The following is a 17765-nucleotide window of genomic DNA, read 5'->3' on the forward strand; positions in this document are numbered from 1 at the left end:
GTGTTTGTACGCTCAGATCTCATGACTAGATGAGATGCTTCCTATTAGAAACTCATCACTGAAAAATTGTCCCCAATAGGATCATGTGATTGAGCTAAAATTAAAATGCAATTAAGAAATCAAAAGCTGACAGTGGGTGTAAGTATGTGCGCTGCATGGCTGTAGTTTCAGACTCAGCGTAGCCAGCGTGGTCCAGCTGCAGCCAAATGCTTTGATAGGAAGGCGTGGGGATAAAGGGCATAGAGGAGCTCTGGTTGTGGCTTAAGAAGAAAAATGATGAGTGTGATTTCAGCTGTGTTTGCGTGCAACAGAATGCTACTTACGGAGTGATGCTATGATAGCTGTACCTTGTAACACAGCCCCCAACTTAAAGGATGTGCCACAGTACGGAGCAGCACTCAGCAATGAACCATGGAATCATGGGATGGTTGGAGTTGGAAGGGACCCTAAAGGCCATGTGGTGCCAGCCCTGCACTGAGCAGGGACACCCACAGCTCCAGCAGTGCTCACAGCCCATCCCCTGACCTCGGCTGTCTGCAGGGATGGGGCACCACCGCCTCTCTGGGCAACCTGTGCCACTGCCTCACTGCCCACAGTGTAAAAACTTCTTTCTAATATCCAGTCTAAATCTGCCATCTTTTAGTCTGAAACCATTTTCCCCTGTCCTATCCCAACAGACCCTGATAAAGACTCTGTCCCCTTCTTACAGCCCCTTTAGATGCAGATACCCTGGAAAAGGCCCTGCTGGAGGTGAAGGATTAGCATCACAGAGTTAGGAGGGACAGGGATCAGTGACAGCAACCCCCCCCTGTAGTCTCTCAGCCCTTTCATTGCATTTCCTGGTTGTTGTGATGTTAATTGTGCCAATTCCACCCCCAGGTCACAGCGGCACTGTGTGGGTGCAAGCAGGTGGGCCCCACACACAGTGTGGCAGGACCAGGGGCAGCCCCACCTACACAAACCCAGACCCCCTCCCAGCAGCACACCAAGATCATAAACGGTTCGAAGCAGCAATTCTCTGTTGCCACCTCAGCCTGGTGTGCGATTTGAGGTTGGGGATGACCCTGGGTGCCAGAGTGAGGCAGGGGCCTGGTGTCAGGCTGAGGCCTGGTGCCACGCGTGGGCTGCATGAGGAATCCCTTCTGTGGCATTTTTTGCATTGTGAAGTCACAGCAATCATCTTATTTAACTCTTATAGTTGGAATAAAGAGACTTTTCAGCAGTGAAGAAGCCTGGGGAAATGTACGCCGTAAATGGCGATGGGGAAAGCTGGGATCCAGTTGTGGCGTTTGACCATTTCTATTGGAATCCGTGTTCCAAAGCAGAGCAAAGGATATCAAAGCCATTTTTTGTCAACAGTTGCATTTGGGTTTGGCACTCAGAAAGATGAGAATAAGCGGTTCCCACATGAGTAAAACAGGGAAGAGCTTAAGGAGATGGCGAGGATTGGTGTCCGAGCGCTCGCAGCACAGCGGGGCCTTTCACAGCATGCAAATATATCGCTGCTCCAGATCAAAAGGAGCGAAGTGAGTCAGCTTCTATCGCAGGCTCTGTGCTTTCCCAGTGCCCGCAGTGCCTCCAGGCCCGTCCTTCCTTTCCCCCCCCCCCCCCCCCCCCAGGGCTGTGTTTGGTGCCCTGCAGCTGCGGGGAGAGCAGTGCTGACCAACACAGCCCAGAGGAGCAGAAGGGCAATCCAGAGCCATGATGGAGCTCACGGTGTCAGTGTTAAATAACACCGCTCGTGGCAGTTGAGGGGGGCAGGACTCGTTCCAGCACTATTAATATAGCCCCTATTTATATTCCTGGGATCCTGCAAGCGCCACAGCAGAGCTACAGCTGCAGAGCTAAAATGGAATAAATGTCAGCCCCCGGGGAGAACGTGATCCTTTCAGCCATCGTGAGGGAAAAGCAGGCAGAGAAAGGACAGAATAAGGGGCAGCATTCAGAGCCGGGAGCCGATTGCAGCACCCTGAGAGCGCAGCCGGTGGGCAGAGCCAGCAGTGACCTCCCTGCAGCAGCGCTCCGTGCCAGAGACGCACGCCCAGCGTCAGCACAGCACCTACGGATACCGGCAGAGGCAGGCGGGGATTGGAGCTGCTGTCCGCTGATCCGGTGCCAGGTGTGACTCAGGACGAAGGGCAAAAGCCTGAAAGGAAGTTTTGGGGTTTTTTTTTTTTAAGTGCATTGTCTGCAGGACTGGAAAGATGATGGAGAGCACAGGAGGGCCGTATCTGAACACGGCGGCTGTGACATCTCCGGTGGGAATAGTTCGTTTGCTGCAGATGATGTTTGGATGCACCACGTTCAGCCTGGTGGCCCACCAGGGGGGATTCAGCGCAGCATACGGCACTTTCTGCATGTTCGTCTGGACCTTCTGCTTTTCTGTCACTGTCTTTATCATTACCTGCGAGTTCACGCACCTGCACAGCTGTCTGAGCATCTCCTGGGGAAACTTCACAGCTGCGTTCGCCATGCTCGCCACGCTCATGTCGGTCACAGCGGCGGTGATCTACCCGCTCTACTTCGTGCAGCTCGGCTGCTACCCCATCACCTGCGAGGTGAGAGACTTCCGCATAGCGGCCAGCATCTTTGCCGGCCTCGTGTTCGTTGTGTATGGCGCGGAGGTGTTCTTGACCAGAGCCAAACCAGGACAGGTCACCAGCTACATGGCCACTGTCTCTGGGCTCCTGAAGATCGTACAGGCCTTTGTGGCTTGCATCATCTTTGGGGCTCTGGTGAACGACAGCCAGTATAGCAAATACGTGGCCACACAGTGGTGCGTGGCCGTCTACAGCTTCTGCTTTATGGTCACGGTGGTGGTGGTCGCCTTCAGTGTCACAGGTAAGACCGCCCAGCTGTGCTTCCCCTTCGAGCGCTCTGTGGTCGTCTACACTTTCGGGGCCGTCCTGCTGTACGTGAGTGCGGCCGTCATCTGGCCGGTGTTCTGCTTTGACAGCAAGTACGGCTCCCCGCAGCGCCCCAGCGCCTGTGCCAAGGGCAGGTGCCCCTGGGACAGCCAGCTGGTGGTGGCCATCTTCACCTACGTCAACCTGCTGCTCTACGTGGTAGACCTGGCGTACTCCCAGCGCATCCGCTTCGTATCCCACATCTGAGGCCCAGCTCTGCCCCGGCTCCAGCAGCAGCAGCGGGAGATGGGACGCAGCGAGGACAGGCACTGACCGGGCCAGGAACCAGAGCTCGTCGCCAGGGCTGAGCGGGCCCACAGTCACAGCCTGCAGTAGGTCAGCTGCCCACCCCCATCAGTCGGCATCTGCTTCAGCCACCTGGTGCCAGAGTGAAGAAATTCTGCAGTCTGAAGTATGCAAAATGGCCTCTCATCTCCAGAAGGCAGAAATGCTTGCTGCAATAGTGGGTCTGTAAGCTGCTGGAACGCTGAGCCAAATATTAGGAAAGACACCAAAGATTTTGAAACTGTTACCAACACTTAACTATAATCAAGTGTCTACCCAGGAAGTGGGAAAGTTAAAAGCTGCATCAAGGAACAGCAGTTCCAGAGACGAAAAACAATGTTGGAGTTTGGGTTAGTCTGGGCTGTGTGGTGAGACATGAAATACTTGCAAATGTGGGAAATTCCAGTCGGGATGTTTCTGAGAAGAACATCAGAGCTGTGATATTATTTTGATGATTTCCTTCCCCTCTGCTCCCCTGTTTAGCACAGAAAAAGAAGATCCCAAGCACGCACCTTGAGGGGGAGCACAGGGGATTCTATTTAGCAAACACCAAGTCTTTACAGGAATGAACATTTGTGAAACTGGAGTTCTATTGCCAAGAAATGGTGCAGAATAGACCCAAACTGCAAAGCAACTGCAATCAGCCGTCCTTGCTTGGACAGGACCAGAGGGTACCTCAGCACCTGCACTGTTCATATGCCATTGCTTCTTTATACTGATGTCAGGATTATTTTCCTGGCAGTTTAAAGATAAGTTTTTTGGGTAGAGGTGGGGATGAAGGGTATGCAAAGATGAATCGATGTCACAGCCCTGCATAACGACCGAACTTGTAAGGAAAATCCTTGCATGTAATGCTAACAAATGGGGAGTGCTGGCTCAGAGCAGATCAGGCTCTGGGATTGCTGAGCTCTCTGTCACACACCAGCTGCGCTCCTCCGGCCCATCCCTGACAAAACACCCAAAAAAGTCCCACATAGCATGGCTCAGATTTCCAGCTTAGCTGAAGAACTCCTCACTGGTGATCAGGCGGACACTACAGCAGCCCGAGATCTCGTGAAGGGCAGACAGATGGGATTAAAATCCAGAAGTAGCTGAAGGACAGAAGCGAGATTTATTTTTTTGAGCAAATTAAAATAAAGCTGAATGACAGCCTTGCAGATTACACCTACAGAGCTTCGTGTCCTTTCCCTTTGCTCGCTGTGCAGCTTTTATCTCAGCAGCCAGAGCCCTTCTGCTCTCCAGCACGAAGCACGGCTCGGTTCACGCTGATGCACAAAGCCTGCATGGCCCAGGCCGCCAGCACTTCGGGATGGCATTCTTTGTAGCAGACACACTCAGGAAAAAGGAAGGAAATATACTTTTCATGATTGCCTTGTGTAGGGTTTGAAAAGCAAAGGAAAAATGTCCATTGGGAGAGGCTGCATTGCACAATACTATCACTCTAAGGACCTTTAGCTGGAACCATTAGCACATGAAACAAGCATTGGTATCTATTGGAATGTGCCATGCAGTCTTTCAAGGGCTTTTTTCTCCTCCACAACTTCCCATTAAGGCAGGAAATTTGGGAGATGATGGCTGAGCAAAGGGGGGGGGGGGGGGGGGGGGGGGCATAACATGAGGCCAAAGGGAAACCATTGGGGCAACATTGGGTGCCTCAACGGTGACGAGGAAACTGAACGTAACGTGGAAAGGATGATAGCACGGAGCGGAGGAGTGGAAAGGGAGCCATTGCCAGGAACAGCCTGTTCAGTCAGCCCCGTCCTCTGCCAGCCAAGGGCTGAGCAAATGTTCGCATGGTCAAAATGGCAAAAAAAAAATGGAGATTGTGAGGACAACAATCTGCTCTTTTAAGGGAAAAACATAAGCAAAGCTCGTGCTTTGGTGGTTAAAAAGCCTCAAAGCATTGGAAAGAATGAGATTGCCCAATCCAGGACACAGAGCTCAGTATCTGCTCAGTGTGATTGGAACAACCAGCCCTAACTGTCGTGATCCAGATAATTAAGAAGCCATTTATTTCCAGAGCTCATCCTCCTTAAATAGGAGGATGATGATGGAGTAACTCATCACGGAGGCGTCCTGAGGTAGCGCTGTGGGTATACCGGCAAGTACCTGCGTGCATTCACAGCCCGGCTCTGTGCCTGTGCCCGGGTCCCAGAATTACACATTAAAAGATGAAACACGAAACACAAACAAGAACAAAAACCGCCATGACGGTCAGCGCCGCCCCTCCGCGCCCCGCGCCCACCGCCGCCTCAGCGCAGGGCGGGGCCCGAAGCTTCCAGAAGAGACCGCGCTCCGCGCGCGGCTGCGGCGGGACGAGAGCGCCCCCTGGCGGCTCGGAGCTGAGAGGCAGCGGCCGGCCCCGGGCGGTCCGCGTAGGCGGTGAATGATGCAACACCCGGAGCGAGTTGCACCAATCGCTGGCGAGGTCTCAGCCGGAGGCCCCGCCCCTCGCCCTTGAGAGGCGGAGAGCCGGCGTGGTCCCGCCCCTCAGCTCGACGATTGGCTGCGCGCCTCCGCCCCGCCCCAATGGGCCGCGACACCGCCTCTCTGAGCGGAGCGCAGCCACGTGGACGGCGGCGCGGTTGCAGGTGGGCTTTGGTCGCTCCGCACCGCACCACGAGCGTGGGATTCATCGAGGCCGGGCAGCTCGCCCTCGCCTTGGCCCGGGGCTTCACGGCGGCAGGTGGGTGTGGGGCCGGGGGGCGTGGCGAGGTGCCCGGCGAGGTGCCCGGGCTGACTCGCTGTATCCGCAGGGGTCCTGGCAGCGCACAAGATAACGGCGAGCTCCCCGGACACCGAGCTGCCCACCGTCAGAGGGCTGCGGGTGAGTGCGGGCGGGCGGCTGGGCGCTGCCCCCGGTCAGTTGCCCCGAGCCACAGTCGTCGCTTCTCTCTACCGCTGCAGAAAATGGGCGTGAACTTCACGGTGAGCAACGAGGACACGGTGAAGAGCAGCGACGTCCTCTTCCTGGCCATGAAGCCCCCCATTTACCCCATTCATCCTGGACGAGGTGGGGCCTGACATCGAGGAGCGTCACACCGTGGTCTCCTGCGCTGCCGGGAGGGCCGGGTGGTGCTGAGCCGGGCAGGGCCAGCAGGACGGCAGAGCGCTGGCAGTGGCCTCGAACTGACCCCGGCACTGCCTGCGGTCCCCAGCGAAGCGTTGTGCTGTGCCCAGCCGGCTGCTTTGGGCCACCTTTGCTTCATCAGAATAAGCTGCAGGGCTCCGTATGGCAGGTCTTTTATTACGTTAAATGCTATCAGATCGCTTTTTCTCTCCTGAATTTCTGCAGGCTTTGTGCTCAGTATCTGCAGGAGATGTTTTGGAGCCGATGGGGCAGCTGTGGAGGTTTCTTAAGTGAAATAAAGGGTTATTTTCATCACACTGCCTTAGGGCTAGTTAATTAATGAGTCTAATGAGTGGGAACAAATCAGCTGCCAGAGCGCGGGTGGGGCTGTCAGCCCCTCGTGCCGATACGCGGTGCTGTGCGATGGAGCGCCGGGACGGAGAACAAAAGCAGCGCGGGCGGGGGGGGGCGTCAGCGCTGCCGGGAGGAGCGGCTGCGGTTCTGTCGGGTCGTTTGTTTGGCTGCTTATTGTAAAACGGACTCGTTGGGGAAGAAACTCGGCCTGCATGGAGACGCGGAGCAGCCGGAGGGCTCCGGATGGCCGCGAGCCGCAGGAGGGGCGGTGCTTCACGCACAGCGGCATCGCCCGCAGCCACCTGCTCGGGAGAGCGTGTTGTAAATGGGTTCCAACCAGAACGCCATGGAAACCAACACCGCTTTTCCTCATTCTTGTTACGCCGCAGTCCAGCAGATGTCGGGTTCTACAGCTGAGCTGACGCCCAGCACAGCTGTGTGCTGTGTTGCTGTGCTCTGTGCTGTGCTGCTCAGCGGCAGCACCGCCCGTATGGCAGCAGCAGTTCGCAGCCCGCAGGACCGCCCGGGAACGCAGCACAGCCGCGGCGTTGCAGTGAAGAAAGGCGCCCATCACCGCGCACCGCTGCAGCGGAACCACCCCCGGCGCCGCCGCTCCCCTACGCCCCTCCCTCGCGCAGGGCGGGGTTCCGGCGCACGGCCACCGCCTCCTCCTCCTCCTTCTCTTTCTTCGGCAGCTGCGGAGCTCACGGCAGCGGCGGCGGAGCTGCGGGAGGTGCGTGCGGCGCTGGGTCCGCTGGGTCGGGTCGGGTCGGGTCGGCGGGAGGGGATCCGAGCGGGACGGGCGGCTCCGTGCGGGCATCGCCCCGGGGGGGGGGTGGGGACGGGACGGGAGCGGAGCAGTGCGGGACGGGCGCCACGTGGGCCGAGCGCCGCAATGGCGGAGGGGCCGCGGGCCGACCTTGAGCCGGGAGGGCTCCGATTGATGCCGTGTGCTCGTGTTCCGCAGCGCCATGGCTGCCAACTGCGAGCGCACCTTCATCGCCATCAAGCCCGACGGCGTGCAGCGGGGGCTGGTGGGGGAGATCATCAAACGCTTCGAGCAGAAGGGCTTCCGCCTGGTGGCCATGAAGTTCGTGCACGTAAGTCGAGGCCGGAACTGGCGGCCGGGCCCAGCGCTCTCTTTCCGCTGCCGCTCTGAGCCCTCGGATCCCCCTCTGTTCTGCGCGGCCCTTTTTGTGCGCCCAGACGCGCGGCCGACGCTGAGCAGCGCAGCAGCGGCCATCGGCGCACTCCCAGCCTGAAGGAGCGGCCCCGCGGGGTGCGCTGCAGTCAGTGGGGGGGGATGGGGAGGGGCCGCTCCGTACTGCTGTGCCCCACCGCCACCCCCTGAGGAGAGCAGCTGCTCTGCAGCCGTGAGCTGCACTGCGGGCACTGCTGACAGCGTTACGGAGTGCTGGAAACAATCACACGTGTTAAATCTTCCAGCAGTGACCCCTTGGTGCTGTGCGATGGGGTTGACGTGTTCCCTTTGTCCTCCCAAAGGCCTCTGAAGACCTCCTGAAGCAGCATTACATCGACCTGAAGGATCGGCCCTTCTACCCCGGCCTGGTGAAGTACATGAACTCCGGCCCCGTTGTGGCCATGGTACGCAGAGTGCTCTTAGTGAGGGAAAGCTGCCTGGCACAGAGCTGGGAGGAGATGCACTTAAAATGCCTGCTGAAATGCTTACTGTGTGCTCAAGAAAATCCCCCAAAACTTACTAACTGCACAAAAAAAAACCCCTTAAAGTTTGGGAGTAAAACCTGGGAGGAGCTGAGGGTCACCCATCCCCAGCAACCCACCTGGAGGGGGCTTTGCCTTTGCTGCTGGCAGTGCAGTATTCTGTGTGTGCATGGACTGATGGGTTGGTTAATTTGCTGTCTTTCCTCCCCTGCAGGTGTGGGAAGGGCTCAACGTGGTGAAAACAGGCAGGGTGATGCTGGGGGAAACCAACCCTGCAGACTCAAAGCCCGGCACCATCCGCGGGGATTTCTGCATCCAAGTGGGAAGGTTGGTGCTCAGCTGCTTCTCTCTAGGGAGCACTTTTAGCAGGGGTAGGCTTTTCTTCAGGGAAGTCGAACTGCTGGTGGCTAACCTGGTCCGATGGGGTTTTATTTGCAGGTTGCAGCCCATAATGGCTACTTAGGACAGTGGCTGGGTACAGAGCTTCTTACAGTGCAGCTACATGGCAGAGCTCCGTGTAAGATGAGGCAGTGGCTGCTGCAGTAGAATAGCTCCGTGCCCCCACCCCGCTGGGTGTAGTGAGCAGAGCTTATAGCAGAGCTGTGCAAGTGCTGTACCTGAGATACGGGTTGTAGCTTTAGGTGCTTCACCCCCACTTGTTCCACGTGGCATTTCCACTGGTGGAGTTTTTTTTTCTTCATATTAAACAACGTTGCTTTGTTCCACAGAAACATCATCCATGGCAGCGACTCTGTAGAAAGCGCCCAGAAGGAGATCAGCCTTTGGTTCAAACCAGCAGAGCTCATCGACTACAGATCGTGTGCACATGACTGGGTCTATGAGTGATGCTGGCTTCCACGATGAATTGTGCCTTCTGAACGTGTCATCTCACTCCAGCTAATGATCTGGGAGCAATTAGCACAGCGGTTATCTTGACAGTTTTTCAGAACAGTCAAATAAACGGATGATATAAACTAACTGCTTACAGTGCATTCATTATAGTACAGACTTGTGCTGAACTGGGTGAGGTATGAGGAGCACTCTTTTCCTTGCAGGAGGAGCTGTGCTCCAATACAGGCTTCCCCACCTGGGTGAGTGGGGAGGGAAGGGATGCTGATCTTCTAGCACAGAACTAGAAGATTCCTAGCACTGAAAGGAAAACCTGACACCCCCCATGACAGCTTCCAGCCCTGTGCACAGCCATTAACACCAGCTGTTAAACATAAAGCCAGGTGCAAAACCTGCACTGCACAAAGCCTCCCCATAACACCCCATGGCTCACACACAGACCCTTCACCTACCCTGTGCCTTCAGGCTCCTCAGCAGAGCTTCACACAGCACCCCCAGGCTGTGAGGACACCGCCTGGGTCTGCGTTCTCAGGGAGGGAAGGAGCTGCAGCGCAGTCAGCTCTGTGCCGAGGAAACGACATCCAAGAACTGACTCGTAACGTTTTTATTTTTGTGTAAAAAAAGGCAAATTTAGTGAATTATTTTCATCTTGTACACAAAGTTATAATTTTAATGCTTTTTCACATCCATGCTGAAAATCTGCGGTCTCATAAAAATGAAAGTAACATTTAATTTCTCCAAAAGCATTTTTCCCCACTTATGTACATTGCATGAGAAAGCCTCCAATACTCCCTCATTGACCACACAAGTTACCAAGAAAATAAAAGATAAATTTGTACAGATATTGATTTATATATCAAATACATACAGAAATGATGTAAAAACCCTATTTGTTTCATCTCCATTCCCGCCCCAGCGTTCCCCCGGGCCGGAGCTGATGCCCGCGTGTATAAATGGCTGTGGCTTTGTTTTAAATATGAAAATTAAAAGGAAGAAAAATTCAGTTTAAATCACAGTTTTTAAAAATCCCTTCCCAATAAAGGATTGTTACCAAATATATTAGCACCATTGTACAAATATTGACAGGAGAGGGTATTCACATCACATAAAACAACAAGAAGAACAAACAAACACTGAAACCCGTGTTAGTATCCGTAGAACAAAGAGTTGATAACCGCCTTTGCTTCCTCGGGTGCAGCAAGGAAAGGGTTTGAGCTGTGCTCCAATGACAAAACTCAAAGACCACCAGGAGGGTTCCAGCAATAGAGGGGAGCTGCAGACAGGCGCAGCATCCTGCTCTGCCCAGTGCTGACAGTCTGACCCCACTGAAAGCTCCGCATTGGACACTGCTCTGCTTTCTGCCCAGCGAGGCGGCTCAGAGCGAAGCCAACGGCACCCAGAAGCACACTGCTGATGGATGCTTCCCATGCACAGCAAAGCCTGCGCCATGGGTACCAGAAGGGACCTGTAACCCATGGCTGAAGAGACATCCTCTAAACACCACGTGGGATTTGCTCAGGTTTCCATAAACCTCGAGGAAATGACCTGAATCCTTGACATGGTTCGCTTATGACAGATTCCACCACACCTGACAATTAAACAGCATCAGGATCTTCTGAATACGGACACAAATGTCTCTCCTATGTCTCAACACAAAACTGACAGAGTCCCGTGCACATCAGAACGCAGGGCAGCTCAGACACATAGTGTTTGATCAAAGGAAACTTGTTTTTAAACAACACTATAAAGACTGACAGACTTCCAATCTGATTCCTACGTTTCTCCAGCACAGGAAATGCATTCAAAGTGCCATCTTTGCCTCTCAGCAGCCTAAGCTCACAGGTCAGCGATGCCTGGGAAGCCAAGCTCTGACCTGGGCAATGCATGGAAGCCCAAGGTTTCCTGGCTTGGCGACATCCCTTGCCATCACAGCCCAAATTTTCACATCAAGAAACAAATTAATGCACATTTTTCTACCGTACTGACAAGTAACTGATAAGAAAAGCAAGAATGTGCCCAACTCATTCCAGCTGCCGGTGGTGATTTGGAAGTCGTCACATCAAAAAACATGAACGAAATCAATAGTGATGTACTTACCAAACCAAATTAATGCTTGCAGAACTGGATTTTATGGCAGCATAAATGTAGAGCATGGGAACAAGAATAAAAAAAAATCAAGGCTCAAAATGTCATTGACAATGGTCTCTAAACCTACTCCTCCAACCCAGGGTGTTCAGAAGAAATGCCCCATGAGGGTCAGGCTCTGAGAGGACGGATCTGAAGCCTACCAAGAGAAAGTCCTTTCGCTATGGCTATTGCAGAGAGCTGAAGTGCCTTCACCACCTTAAGTTACAGATACCTACAATCCAGTAACCAGATGCTGTCAGTGTACGAAGCTGTTGTTAAAAAGGGGTCAATACAGACATTTTTACTGGTAAGGGAAAATTCCAGACATTCCTATGCTAAACAGGACAGCTTTTTTAATTCCAGTAGTAAATACAAAACTTTACATAATTAACCCCTCTTGCATAGAATGAGGTAAACCTGTGCATATTACCAATACTACGTACCCAAAGTTAGAGCAATATTTTAGAAAAGAATCAATTTGCTGGTTTTCAACTTTCTATGCACGTTTTCCTTTTAGGTTTGAACAATACACAAAAATGGTCTCCTGGGGCTCTGTGGGCTGATGTCCTTAAAGCATTTCTTAGGCTGCAGGAACACAGAAGTTAACCGTTTTGATCACAAATTTGAAGCCCTAGCTCATGGTTAAGAGTCAAATAATCACTGTACTGCTCTGAAGGGGACCTACTAAGACCCAGAAGCACTTATAGAACATATGCAGTTAATTCCTGAGAGTTTAGTTAATGAACCTTACTGGTAAAAGCTAAAGCTCTTGATGCACATTTTTCCAGTCACAGCTCTGCAGGGCGATTGATAACTTTACTCATCAACTCCATCAATGAAGCCATCTACAGAAACATACAAAGTTTAAAACCAAGGAAGGAAAATCCAAATAATTAAGGGCTCACGTAAAAATACTTTCTATTACGCTGCTAGTCATTTTCACCCTTCTGCTTAACTTTTGCCTTTAAAACATCTGGACAGACAAGCAGGTGGGATTAATGGGATATCTGAAGCAAGACAAGGATTGAGGCAACAAACACATCCAGCTGGTGAGTTACACGCTATGCTGTATACCATCCATGTAACATTCTCAAATCTCAATTTCCACCTTACAGTACTGCAGCAAGAAAGGAACACTGCAGGCTGTGCAGAGCTGAACATCTGGCTCCTTTTAGGTCAACCGAAGCCACAGGGAACATCAGTTCTGAATGTTCAGAAAGAAACATTTCAGATGGTAAGGAAACAAGGCCTTTCTGAATGGAAAGATACAATCAGAAGAATACAGAGAAGTTCCTTCCACCACCCAGGGAGGCCTGAGTTGCTGTCTAGGTTTCTTTAGCCTAAATCCATAGTTATCTCTAATCTTCCAAAGCAGGGAATTTTCTGAAGTTCCAGTTTGGCAGAGATGGGGCTCTGTAAACATTTGCTGGAGCGTTCCAAGACAACAGATATCCACGTAGAGACAAGAGAGCTGTAGTCCCAATCCTGTGCCCACTGCGGCCAACGAACACAAGGCTACTGATATTACTGGGCACTGATTCAGACCCTAAGGAACTATATATTTTAATTTAAAAAGTATCATATAAAAAAACATTTTAAACTAAATAAAAACACATTGAAAAGTTTTAAAAAAAACCTCCCCCAGGTGATGGCTCCATTGCAACTGGGGCTACTCACCAAGTAGAGCTCTACAGGCGATCCTCCTCATACCATCTGTGCCTCCAGATCAGGGCTCAAATGCCTTATTTCACAATTAAAAAAAAACAGAGGTGTGACCAGTGCAGTTCACAAGAGTTTAAGTATCTCCCAATTTGTACCAAAAAGGTTCATTTGTCTTGACAGTTCATTTGTATTTGCAACTATATCTTCCTCCAACCACTTCCCACGATCGTGCTATTTAAACTTTCATCTTACCAAAAATTAGACTTTCAGTTCTTGTTAACAATGCACAATAGATCTGAACTTGAAAATATTACAAAATTCTTGCAAAAGCTTCAAATACAACACAAAAAGTGTCCGTTCTTATTTTTAATAAATTGAAAAAATCTTTTTTTTTTTTTCACTAAAATAGTTTCCCCGCCCTTCCAAAAAATTCTGAACTGAGTCTAACTCATCTACAGATAGCAAAGTGCCCCCGGCGCAGCCATCCATGCTGCACCATCAAAGTGGGAACAAAACCAGTCAGTCTCGGAGAAAGGCTCTTTTCCTATCACCACTCCTGTGCCCCTCACTTCCCCGAGCTGCCTTATGGTTCTTGCTTTATGTAGTAGCTGGCAGATCCGTTGCTCTCCTGATCAGACGCTCCTTGCAGGAAGCTGTACTCCTCTCCATCCAGCAGCTCCTCCTTCAGCTGCAATGAAGTCACTAGAAATAAAAGATGAACAGTAAAGATCTGTAACAGCCACAGTAAGCACAGCTCACCCTTCAGTTCACTTCACACCATTTAAATTGGGAACAGACCCCAGATTTCCCATTTCAGGAGATTCCTCTTCTAATGTACGGTATCCCACAGAAAGCAGATGTTTCCTGACCTTCAGCTGAACCTCAAGTTCTGCTCCAGGGTTTTTCCTCAGTAATTCAGTATTTTAAAACCCTGGTTTAAGAAAGCAACAGAAAGTGTTGCTAAGAAGAACGTTTACTTTACTATTCACTCATTTACTGCCCACTTCCACTTTAGTCTTCAGCCAAGTAAGAATAAAATTACTTGCCATTTACAATCAATCACATTATTGTCTAATTAAGTAAGCAGTCCATACAAGACAAAAAAAGCTGGCAAAACTTGTCCATTACATCCCCAGGTTGCTGAGGTCCCTGAGGAAAACGTCAGTCAAGCAAAACTTCTTTGTGGTTTTAATCACCTTCTTTCTTTTGTATAAGGAAAACAGAAATGAGATGGAAGGCAAAAAGAAGTTATGTTGCAGCAGTTATGTTACGAAGAGTAATAATGTCACAACTGTTTTTCCCATTTCGTAAATGGGCAACAATAATTATCAAAATACGAGCAGAGGGAAAAGAGCACTGAAATGATCGAGGCAGAGCAGCGCTTCCTCTAAAGGTGCAGTACCCACATTTAGGGGTTGATCATACAAAAACAAACAGTTCTCTTTGGATGGAAAGGCTCCTAAAGCCTATGGCAACTGAATACAACACAAATGTAAAAATACATCCATCAGCCTGGTGACTTCTGCAGGTCTGACAGACCATAGCACTGCGTTGTATCAGGGTAACCTGTGCAGCTTCTGTATTGCCATACAGATTAGGAAAAGGAGAGAAGTTACCAGATCTTTGCTGCAGCCTTCTATAACTAAAGACTGAATAACTGCACACAGCAGCCTTCAGCAAGCTCAACATTTTTATATGCTTCCTCAATATTACTGATGAATCCTTCCTTTTATTTCTGCTCGCTCACACTCAGATACAAACTTACACTTTTGATACATCAGCCGAACAGGCTGACCATCTGATTCTGGTAGGAGGAAACCTCTCACTGCAGTACATCAGGGACACACGCAGCTGAACACAATCTCCACCACTTTCAGCTATATCAAAACTGTAGTTGGTAATGCTTAAGTGTTCTCAGCACTGACAAAAGCCTCGTCCTTAAGGAAATAATGCAATGAGAATATAGATGTGCAATGGATCACACACACAGCTTCCTTAAAGACTTTAGCAGACCTCAGCTGAGCTTTCCAAAGAGCAGGCAGTTTGAATAGGCTCAGCTCTGTGTAGTTTCAGGTCCTACTCTGCTATCACCTTCCCTGTCCTGGTCCAACAGCTTCTCCACAAACCACAGCTGGATTTGTGATGGAGCAGAATTCAGACGCAGCTTATTTCAATGGAACATCTGTACATCACATACACAGAGCAACACTTTGATTTCAACAGCCTCCGTGTTTCAAGTTCAGTTTTTAGAGATGCGAGGAAAACTGTTCTATCTTCCAGCCTTAAAACGTTAGGTTTGTTTGTGGATGAGCTCAAGTCCCAGAGCAACAAAATTCCCTGGAAATGAGCTAAGGTGAGTCAAGATTATATGGATTCTAATGGTAAGAAAGGCCTCATGTTCTGACTTAGAACAGAATTTCGTATAAAAAATTCTCTCCTAAAGTTACATTAAAGGACAGTTAAATATTTCTGTCATCCAGGTTTGCTGACTTGCACTTAAAGTAACTTTCTGCATCCAAGACGTTGATTTTATTGTTTGCTAGGCTGTCCCATTAGAAAATAGCTTGGCACAGAAGCAAAGCAAGTTGCTAAATCAAGGTGACACAATATAGACCTTTGCTGTAGCTGATCTGTCCTCGTGTTGACAGCATCAAGTACTGCATCTTTGCACTCCACTCTTCCAAGACAGCACCAAGAGAATGAGTCAGCAGAGTGAGCTGATGCTCCAAAAATAAGACATAGTTGGGTTGCCTTGAATGAGGACCCCGACTTCTGTGAAGACAAACTACTCATCTCTATGTGACAGAAGAGAACTTCAAGTTTTAACTGGCTCATGATTGAAAATTGTGAGGCTCTTAGCAAGACTACAGGCTTACCCTGTATACTTATTTACTGCCATTTCTTGTACAGACATTTCTTGTATAATGGTTGTCACCTTGCTGCTGATATTGACTCAGAAGGTATCCTGCCTTTCAAAACTTTCTAATTGTGGGAAAAATGGCCTGAGAACCTTTGGAATAACACTGCCATGTGAAACCACAGTATTGCTTACAGGACATGCCGATGGATCTGATTTTCAGAAAATGGGAGAAGACACAAGGTCCTCGTGGTTGGCTCTCTCTGCTTCCTTTATTTTATTCATACAGATATGTATGTGATGCTCCTTAAACAGATAGCATCACAAAAATATAAAGATGGAAGAGTGCAAAATATGCACTTGTGCATGTGTAAATTCTAATTGGTTGAGCTTTCTGAGAAGAACTGATTCTGAGATGAATAATTACTATAGGAAGAATCTGAATGGTGCTGTCCTAAAGCTCAGATTTTTAAGAATGCTAACTATGCTCTACTGTGACAGAAAGTCACAAAAGGCAATGCTACTTCTCTCTAACAGTAGTCAAAGTAGTTTTATTTACATACTGCTTCTCACTGAAGAACATATCACCTTTTCCTTCGAAAAAGAATCAGCAAGACAGTAATTTTAATGTTCTACATCTTATTCATTTCTACACCTGTGCTGCAAAAGTAGAGTCAAAGCTGTATTAACAGACACCTGAGCATTTGGTGTAAGGTGCTATTCCAACCTACTCAATGTGTTCTTTAAATTAAGGTCTGAGTTTAAAAGATATTAACCTGTTAACCTACAGTTCACATACTGCTAATGAGATCGACCCTGCTACAAGTTATAAAAAAAGATATTCTCTGTTATTTATAAAATTGCTTTTATGGCATACTGCACCTTTAAGCTTAATGCCTGTTTTACATACAAACAGCACTTCTAAGTAGAAGAGAGACTTCGGGAGAGACCACAAGCTTTTTAAGCAACAGGGAAAGTGCAAACACTATTTTGTCACCCACTTTTCTTATGTCCTTTGTACTGCTGCGATTTTGATTTTTTCTTCTGTTTTGATGAACTTGACTGGTTATCTCTTGATGCTGCAAAAAAGTGTGGAGTACAGAATTAAAGTTCACTGTTTTGGAGATACACTTCAGAACACGACAAAGCTTTTCTGAGAAACTTGCCATTAAACAGCAACCAAACTACTATCAGAAGTCAGTACTACTAACAGCAGTAGTATTACTCTTCCTACCACCTTTCCATTAAACAACTAACATTCTTGAAACAGTTACCATAAAAACTCACTTAGAAGGCCAAGTTTTGGTGTACAAAATGAAATGCAGCCTTCTCACACAAACACTTCTGCACAGGAATAGCCAAGCACACACTGACGTCCATCACATTCAGTATGCAAAGCATATCTATTTGCTAACTTCAACCTCTACAAATTCTCTCTCCAGACTTGTGAGGTAATTAATAGGGATTTTTCTTACATCAAATAAATATCTTCTGGCAACAAAACAGAAAACTGCTAAGTTGCCACAGAAATGCCCAGAAGTACTTTAAAAGTCAAGGCAGAAGAGATGAGAGCTGTGTACTTCTAAGCACTAGCAACAATTTGTTCTATTTTTGTTACACTTAGTGACCTAACCTAAAAAGGATGAAGGTAGGAAAAGCATCACATGTGATTAAGGATCAATTAACAACCGTACTGTTTACAAGGCAGAACTTACACTGTGGTGCTGGAGGCTGCAGCTGATATCCAGTTAGCTGACACCATCCCACCGGGTAGAGGTCTGGGGACTCGCAGTCCACCCACTGATCATACTCATCTTCCCACCCATCAAAGTGTATCCTCAGCAGACGATGGATAATGCGAGTTACTGTGGCCACACAGACCAAGCGGGGTTCCATCAGATCAACGGCCTCAAGCTTCATTCCAACATGAAACCCATGGTTTGGGACTTCCTGGAAAAGCAAGCACATCAAG

At 49.4% G+C, this 17765-nt stretch overlaps 4 protein-coding genes across 19 annotated transcripts in view; 3 read left to right on the forward strand and 1 right to left on the reverse strand.

Annotated features, from left to right (window-relative positions):
* The first annotated feature begins 1826 nt into the window (after positions 1-1826).
* Positions 1827-4355, forward strand: MYADML2 (myeloid associated differentiation marker like 2). Its single transcript, XM_040649712.2, has one exon. The coding sequence runs from the start codon at positions 2205-2207 to the stop codon at positions 3111-3113; it is 909 nt and encodes a 302-aa protein (XP_040505646.1). The 5' UTR covers positions 1827-2204; the 3' UTR covers positions 3114-4355.
* A 1176-nt stretch (positions 4356-5531) lies between these two features.
* Positions 5532-6576, forward strand: LOC417386 (pyrroline-5-carboxylate reductase 2-like). The gene is made up of 3 exons (XM_003642327.5): positions 5532-5877; positions 5948-6018; positions 6099-6576. The coding sequence occupies exons 1-3, from the start codon at positions 5721-5723 to the stop codon at positions 6213-6215; spliced, it is 345 nt and encodes a 114-aa protein (XP_003642375.3). The 5' UTR covers positions 5532-5720; the 3' UTR covers positions 6216-6576.
* Positions 6577-7286: 710 nt separating this feature from the next.
* On the forward strand, positions 7287-9276 carry NME2 (NME/NM23 nucleoside diphosphate kinase 2). Its single transcript, NM_205047.2, has 5 exons — positions 7287-7348; positions 7583-7715; positions 8119-8220; positions 8513-8625; positions 9027-9276. The coding sequence occupies exons 2-5, from the start codon at positions 7587-7589 to the stop codon at positions 9142-9144; spliced, it is 462 nt and encodes a 153-aa protein (NP_990378.1). The 5' UTR covers positions 7287-7348; positions 7583-7586; the 3' UTR covers positions 9145-9276.
* A 460-nt stretch (positions 9277-9736) lies between these two features.
* The window catches only part of MBTD1 (mbt domain containing 1), a 29680-nt gene continuing 21651 nt past the window's right edge, over positions 9737-17765 (reverse strand). For 15 of the 16 annotated variants that reach the window (XM_040649704.2, XM_040649703.2, XM_046902152.1 and 12 more), the window contains 3 exons: positions 17509-17743; positions 16795-16872; positions 9737-13638 (listed from right to left, as the gene is read on the reverse strand). In XM_040649704.2, the coding sequence (XP_040505638.1) occupies positions 13520-13638; positions 16795-16872; positions 17509-17743 (432 nt within the window). In that variant the 3' untranslated portion in view covers positions 9737-13519. The remainder of the gene's footprint in view (positions 13639-16794; positions 16873-17508; positions 17744-17765) is intronic. The other variant, XR_006931749.1, reaches the window with a different exon arrangement.

This window comes from Gallus gallus, chromosome 18 (assembly GCF_016699485.2).
Source record: "Gallus gallus isolate bGalGal1 chromosome 18, bGalGal1.mat.broiler.GRCg7b, whole genome shotgun sequence".
Lineage (NCBI taxonomy): Eukaryota > Metazoa > Chordata > Aves > Galliformes > Phasianidae > Gallus > Gallus gallus.

What these genes read in the sequence shown, in the direction of transcription:
- LOC417386 (XM_003642327.5), top strand. Translation starts at nt 5,721, where the DNA reads ATGGGCCGCGACACCGCCTCTCTGAGCGGAGCGCAGCCACGTGGACGG. An exon ending in CCGGGGCTTCACGGCGGCAG is followed by an intron (nt 5,878 to 5,947) that starts GTGGGTGTGGGG and finishes CTGTATCCGCAG; the next exon opens with GGGTCCTGGCAGCGCACAAG. An exon ending in CCACCGTCAGAGGGCTGCGG is followed by an intron (nt 6,019 to 6,098) that starts GTGAGTGCGGGC and finishes CTACCGCTGCAG; the next exon opens with AAAATGGGCGTGAACTTCAC.
- NME2 (NM_205047.2), top strand. Translation starts at nt 7,587, where the DNA reads ATGGCTGCCAACTGCGAGCGCACCTTCATCGCCATCAAGCCCGACGGC. An exon ending in CCGGCCCCGTTGTGGCCATG is followed by an intron (nt 8,221 to 8,512) that starts GTACGCAGAGTG and finishes CCTCCCCTGCAG; the next exon opens with GTGTGGGAAGGGCTCAACGT. An exon ending in TTCTGCATCCAAGTGGGAAG is followed by an intron (nt 8,626 to 9,026) that starts GTTGGTGCTCAG and finishes TTTGTTCCACAG; the next exon opens with AAACATCATCCATGGCAGCG.
- MYADML2 (XM_040649712.2), top strand. Translation starts at nt 2,205, where the DNA reads ATGATGGAGAGCACAGGAGGGCCGTATCTGAACACGGCGGCTGTGACA.